The following is a 7082-nucleotide window of genomic DNA, read 5'->3' as shown; positions in this document are numbered from 1 at the left end:
ATGACTTGCAAGTCAAAATTGCTGCTTTTACTTCAATAAATGAAAGTTCAATTCTGTTACAAATATGTATATACGAGTATATTTATATAATTTTAAAGTAATTAAGCTAACTATTTGAAAACACAATTCTCACTGACCCCATACAATGTTTTCAATCCAATCCGTGTAAAGGTGAACCTTTGTATAGACGCTGGGCAGTCCCTTCTGACCACAGATCAAGCCATACGATGTGATGCCAATTATGACCTTGAGGCAATTGTAGCGCGGATTCTGCACAAAAATGGGTCCGCCTGAGTCGCCGTTGCAAGTGTCGCCATCGCTGTTGCTGGAACCAGCGCAGAACTGGGAGCTTCTCTTAATTTCAAGTTCTAAACGCTCCTCGCACAGGTCGTCGTCGAAACGCTCGATGGTTACTTTAAGTAGATGCGATGATTTCTGGCCTGCTTCACTTGTGAATCCCCAGCCGGCGGCTGTCAGCTGCATATTCTCATTACCGCTGCTGTGCGGTAGACAAGCTGGCGCCACATACTCGTTCAATGTCGCATTCCTATCCAGCTCTATGATGGCAATGTCATTGTCAAATGTGCTCTGGTCATCGTCACCATCATAGAATGGATGGATTACGTAGTTGACAACCCGAAAATCTTGTGGCATTGCATCATCCGTGTTGCTACTGTAATCCAATTCACCCAGACGCACAACAAATTTGGGCGAATCGAATTTGGGATCCAAACGTTCCGACTTCGTCTCAGACGTCTCCAGGCAGTGGGCAGCCGTTAAAACGTATTTGGGATGTATCAAGGTGCCGCCACAGTCCCAGTTGATTTCGCTTCTGCCCGGCTCCTTATTTCCAATTAGTGCCATGAACGGAAATTCACGACCCTTGGCCTTGCTACCGCCCACAATAAAGGGCGTAGCGTGGCAAGTGGGTCGTATGTCATTGAAGTGCTTGCATTCTGGTAAGTTTTGAAGTAAAATATATATAAATAAATTGTTTAGAAATTGCAAATGTTTAATAGTTAACAACTGGTTGCGATTGACATTCTAATTAATGCAAACGTGGTTCTACTGTAATTAACTGCTGGCTCACTTACCCATCTCAAACGCACGCGTTTCGTCAACTGGCGCCCGATTTTGCACATCTAAAGGCAGGGGACAGCAGACGATGTCCTCGAACTCATTGCAGTACTTGATTTCATTGCCAATTAGGTGAAGATAATAGAATAGAACCGGGCAATCCGTGGCAGTTAACTCTTTGCACTCACCCGTGCCATTATCACAAAACTCACACCAAACACAACTCGAGAAAAGGCAAAATAGACAAATGAGCAATCCACAAAGTGCGTGCATTGTGAGCAGCATTGCGAGCGCAACTGAAATAAAGATCGGCTTGGAACTGAGACAAGTTCAAAGCGAATCGTGTTTGAATCGTGCTCACAGAGCGAACAATGAGAAAGAGACGTTTTCCGATTTAATTAGAAACTATTTTTATTAATACAAATGCATAGAACTAAACTTATACTACTATAGTTGTTGTTTCTGTGGTCAACTCTCTCTCACTCGCTGTCTAGTTGTGACGCATGCCCATGCTTTGCATTTGTTGTTGTTGTTGCTGCTGCTGCTGTTGTTGCATGTGTTGTAAGTACATTTGCTGATTACCGCCACTTCCTAGTGGCACGCTGGTGGTTGCTGCAGCCACAGGCGCTGTTTGAGCTTGTTGTTGCTGCTGCTGTTGTTGTTGTTGCTGTTGCTGTGGTTGCAGTGGAGACTGATTTGCATTTGCGTTGGAATTTGTAGTACTATTTGCATTGCCATCAGCGCTATGAAATAATAGGAAATATTTGATAAACTTAGTCATTTTGCAATTGATTTGTAAGTTGCACCTCTTTTCATTGTGTATATCCTCCAGATTCAGGTGGGTTATGAAGCGCAAACGCATTTGCAGCAGTGGTCGCAGCCTCTTAATAATTGCCTCCGATTCGTTTTTGATAATATTGCCCACGTGTATGTACTTGATGTGATAGCTAAAATAGCGGAAATAAATTGTGATTTACTCCGTCCACATAATCAATAATTTAACAATTGGCTTACAGAAAATCACAAATCTGATCCATATACTCCAGTGGCTTGGGTCCATGCTGCTTGTCCACAGTTTCGAGCATTTCGTAGAGGAATATTGCAATGCCTGCGACGGCATTGGGTTTCTCCTGCTCGATGCGCTGCAGGAACGGCCCGAAGACATGACACAGGTATAACAACTGATGCTCGGTGCGCACACAGGGTTTCAGCTTCTCCTTGATGTACCTTGTCATGGCCGCGAGCTTAAAGGCGCCCATGTGATGGAAGACGGCATGTGCCACGGCGAGCACCACGGCATAGCTCTTCTCCAGCATGGCCTCGCGCACAGTCTTGAAGTTGAATAGTTCAAAGGCATTGAAACGATACGTCCAATTGAGCATGTTCGGCGTGTTTAGCATATCCTGCAGGCGTTCGTAGATGGCACTCCAGTAGGGCTCGGGAAGAGCGGCCAGCACAATACCCACCGCATTAATGTAGCTGTGTATTTCCTTTTGCGGTATTACCGCATAGCCATCGACAATCACATCGATAATGCTGCCAGCGACGACAGAAGGTGCCAGCGGCAAACCAAGCAGCTCCACGCAGGTAACATAGAGCGCATGCGTTGGCGCATTGGGGAACTCATTGAAACGCCAGTCGGTGGTGTAAAAGACGTTCTTTCCACTGATGGCTAAACGATGAACAATCTTTAATAAAGGATTTGTTTTAGAATAAATAGTTTACTCACTGTCCGCCAGACGTCGGATGAGATTCATGTAATAGCTGAGCTCGGGCGTCCATAACGTATCCTGACCTTGCAGATAGACTTTATAGGGATCACTCACGCTCCAATTGGCCGGACGTATCTCACTAAAAGCGCTTGTTATAGCGCTCATCTGTAAGCGATTGTTAATTAGCCAGCTGCTTGTCACTCATTTTAGGCAACAGCTTACCAGCTTCTTTTTCACTACCAGGTGATCACGCAGTATACGTTCGTAGTAATGCAATGTGTTATACAAATACGTAATGGGACGATCTGAAAACGGATAAATAATCTAAGAGTTACATTGAATTCATCTTGATAGGGTAATAGTGCTTACCATGAAACTTATAGAGTATGCTCAAGTGATCCAATATGATGCACAAGATTTGAAGTACATTGGGAATGGTCAGTTCAATGAAGCGATGCACAACCACATCGAGAACGGGCAAAAAACGTAGACACACATTGCTAAAATAAACGGGCAGTGGGATCTGTGATGCAGACTCATCCGGTGCAAACTTTTCGGGAAAGCTTTGATGGAACGAAATATGCTTCTCATGCCTACGAGCAGAATTTAGATAAGCGCTGAGACTAGGCTTCACATATGTTGTACTCACCAATTGCTTTGCTTCCAGTGATCGGGATTGTTGTCCTTGCAAAATTCCTGGACGCGATTGCGCAACTCAGTGGCCTTCAGCAGCAGCAGCTGTATAATTATCAAGCAAACCTGAGCCTCATTGCCCTCATGGGTGCGCAGAGCCAAACAGAGCACCAGGCGATCTATTGTGACCACGTTGAATTTCCAAATCATATTATTTATGGTGTCCACGCATTTGTGTATAAAGTCGCGGCCATCCGAAGAACTGGCCACTTCAGCGACCAAATAATCGCAGAACTTGCGCAAATGCGTGGATAAAGCGCGTGCGCTGATCCCCTCCAGGATTCTAAGATGAAAAGCAAGAATTGTAAATTGCAAAATGTTTCAAAGACAAGTCTTAGTGGAGTCTCACTTGTAAGCCACAGGACTAATGCTCTCCGTTTCCCATATGATTTTGAAAAGCAGGCAGAGGAAAAGCGGATTTGTGTTGGGCCTCAAAAAGTGGGCAATGATGTCGTTCTCATTAGACATGGATGTCCAATTGCGATACTCTTCCTCCACAGACTTTTTCAGCTGCTGCTTGTTCTCAGCAGGATGATTGTTCTGTGTAAAGTATTCGTTTAAGGCAGGCGGAAAGCAGGCCAACGACTGCAATGGCCACGAGTGCGGCGTGTGCTGCATAATATTGGACAGAAAGTCCTTGCACCAACCGGCCAACTCATCACCGCCACCATGCACATGCATAGAACGCGCCAGCGTCAAGATGAGCACACGATTCAGCTCCTCGCTCTCATTGGATGCCACACCGCCGGGTGATTTATCATTCAAATGGCGCGAGAACTGTGACTGAAACTCGGCGGAGCCAATGCTGGTAATCAAACGTAAAGCGGTCGACTCAAAGCTACAGAAAGAGAAGATTTAATAGTTGGCTTGGTTTTGGGCAGTCATAATTGCAAACTTACCATAGATTCAATTGCATTTTGTTTGTCTGCGGCACGGATGAGAGTGAGTAGAGCAGCGACAGCAATTGGACGCGATAGTGGGTGGGCACATGGTGCAAGCGATACGAGAACATTTCCATCAGCGTGTGAAGCATGGCCCAGGCGTGATTCTTGAATACCGTTGGCAGCAGTTGAGCTGTAAAGTATGTGTGTAATATAATATATAATTGTATAAGTATATCTTGTCATATCGGACGGTTTCTTCCCAAGAAAATCGAAGCCTATCTTAAATAAATTTTGAATTTTGAATCCGATCAAATTGACTTTGATTCTGTGGCCAAAAATAGAGGATTGTTTCTCTATATACTCTGATAAAGAAGGTAATCTAATATAATCGACTGTACCGTATAAAATGTTAATATCAATAGAAAATTGTTAAAATATATACATATACATATGTATATTCTAACAATTTTAAATGTAAATGTGTTAGCAAACCCTCTTTAAATATTGGCCACTTCCACCTCCGCAATGAACTCACTCAGAAAACCCTTGATGCCCAGCGACTCGATCTCAGTGTAGACCAACAGTCTGGCGTACGTTTCAATGAGAGCCGGTGCCGGCACCAGCGTCTTGCTCTGCGCCTGCTTCAGCATTTGGGTGACAAAGCTGTGAATTAGCGACATTTTGCTGTGCAACGTTAGGCTATCGAGCACTGAAACGGAATAGGTCACTGCTGGGATTGGTGTGCCATTCGCTGACTTGGCATTGCCGTTCATCGCATCCAGCAAGATGTTCATGTGTCGCGCGAAATACTCCTGATTCGTGGAGTAGGCATTGCAGATGAGTATAATGCGAAAATCGTTGCCCAATGTAACGTTCATCATGCTATTCGGCGCGACCAGGTGCTGTAGAAAGCTGTAATGATTTCGATTATTATAATCTATAATCTTTTTGAGCTAATTGAAATACACACTCTTGATGATTCTTGAGTGCGATGGGCAGTGGTCGTGTTATGTTCATATTCTCCACACGCGCTTTTTTCATCAGATGAATCCAAATGCAGATGGGCGCCATGTGGCGAACTAGCGATGACTTGTTGTAGTCGGGCAGCTTTAGTGGTTCCTGCTCTGGGTAGAGCAGATCAAACAGTCGAAACACAGGAAAAAAATTTGTGATCTGTGCGAAATGTTGATTAAATGTAGAGTAAACTGTAATTCGAGGGTAATTGGGTTGACTTACTGGATTCTTTTGTATGCTGCCCGAGATGAACTGCAACAGTATCCACATTAGCTGATCGCGTCCCTTGCGCAGCTCCAGCTTCGATAGCTGCAAATATAAGGAAAATATTTTACAAAATTGGCCAGAATTCGATGATTCCTCTTGCCTTATCATGTAGCGCCATCACAATGTGCATAAAGCTGACTAGTTGAAAGAGCACAAAGTAGATCAGCTGTGAGGAGAGATGTAGCCAAACCCATTCGTTGGGCGAGATTTGTTCGTCGGATGCATTGAAGCCACTGCCTGCAGTGGCATCATTCGTTTCAGTCATTTCCATCGCATGTATTATCAGATTGACCAGCTGCTCCTCGAGCGCATTGTAACGTTGCTTCTGATGCTTCTGTAGATTGAGCATGACCGAAACCATTTCCCGCGAATATGGCTGCTCGAGCACATAACGCAACAGCGGGGTCTGATCCTCCAGCAGTTCGGGTTCATATGGCAGACTGCCCTTGAAGTTAAACTTCAAAGTGTTGTGATCCAGTCGCCAGGAGTTCATCAAGTGATCCGCATACCCGAAATGCTCTACAATGGGCAGCATATTGGCATGACCAATAATGGACACCATTTGCGCTGTGGTGCGAAACTCTTCGACAAAATCCGTCATCAGCTGGTTGAGCTTCCAGTGATAGGGAAACGGACGCATTATTTCATTTGCTATGAAATAGGCGGGCAGCAAACAATTATTACGATCGAATATGAAGCGTATTATTTCCTCGACGGCCAGCAATTGTGGCAGATATGTGACATTGACGTTGAGGGGAAACCATTGAGCCTTGTCACGGCACGCCTTCATGATCTCCCGCACACCCTTGTAGTCAACCTGGGCGATGACCTTCTTTATGAGCCGAAAACTCTCGATCCAAAATGTTTTGCGCTCATAGTCGAGCTTCTCGCAAGACAACACCTTATCGCACAGCATTCTATGCATTAACAGATAAACATTAATATAAATATTATAGTTTTGTGATGATTTATCTGTTACCTGGCTGTTATTAGATGGGCATCCACCAATTTGGGAAGCGCGCCCATCAGCACCTGCATGTGATAACTGGGCGCCTCGGCAGCCCGCAGCAGATATGAGCGCACTACCTGCTCCCGATTCTCCACATTGCCAAATGCGGTTACTTGAATATAAATATATCAATATATATTCGCGGACAGCATTTAATTGCCAACTTACTCAGACTATTTGCGAAACTGCTCGCTTTATCATCGTCGGACTTGAAAACAATGACGCTGACAAACGCTTCGTCTATGGAATCAACTTTCTGTATGAATTATGGCGCTTATTAGGTTCTTTTCAATGTGTGATTTATCAACTCTTACCAGAAAGTCGTTTACGGCGTCTAAAATTTGCGTATCCATGTTGTTTATTTATTTATTGTGCATCTTTTTACACACATACGCAAATTTTTTAATGCAGGCCGGCTGGCAAACA

General features: G+C 44.4%; 2 protein-coding genes across 2 annotated transcripts; both read right to left on the bottom strand.

Moving 5' to 3' along the window:
• Positions 1–51: 51 nt before the first annotated feature.
• On the bottom strand, positions 52–1369 carry LOC6560975 (cationic trypsin-3). The gene is made up of 2 exons (XM_001986251.2): positions 1095–1369; positions 52–956 (listed from the first exon to the last, which is right to left on the bottom strand). Exons 1-2 carry the CDS (start codon positions 1360–1362, stop codon positions 130–132), a joined length of 1095 nt encoding a protein of 364 aa, XP_001986287.2. The 5' UTR covers positions 1363–1369; the 3' UTR covers positions 52–129.
• Positions 1370–1462: 93 nt separating this feature from the next.
• On the bottom strand, positions 1463–7042 carry LOC6560974 (mediator of RNA polymerase II transcription subunit 23). Its single transcript, XM_001986250.2, has 16 exons — positions 6971–7042; positions 6825–6912; positions 6627–6768; positions 5748–6564; positions 5603–5689; positions 5337–5539; positions 4902–5278; positions 4382–4556; positions 3832–4320; positions 3439–3765; positions 3159–3382; positions 3012–3094; positions 2807–2954; positions 2092–2749; positions 1884–2024; positions 1463–1820 (listed from the first exon to the last, which is right to left on the bottom strand). The coding sequence occupies exons 1-16, from the start codon at positions 7007–7009 to the stop codon at positions 1568–1570; spliced, it is 4251 nt and encodes a 1416-aa protein (XP_001986286.1). The 5' UTR covers positions 7010–7042; the 3' UTR covers positions 1463–1567.
• Positions 7043–7082: the final 40 nt, after the last annotated feature.

The sequence above is a fragment of the Drosophila grimshawi genome, unplaced genomic scaffold (assembly GCF_018153295.1).
Source record: "Drosophila grimshawi isolate 15287-2541.00 unplaced genomic scaffold, ASM1815329v1 contig_1367, whole genome shotgun sequence".
Classification (NCBI taxonomy): domain Eukaryota; kingdom Metazoa; phylum Arthropoda; class Insecta; order Diptera; family Drosophilidae; genus Drosophila; species Drosophila grimshawi.
Note: the sequence above shows the minus strand (reverse complement) of the source record. Positions and strands in the feature narration are given on the sequence as shown.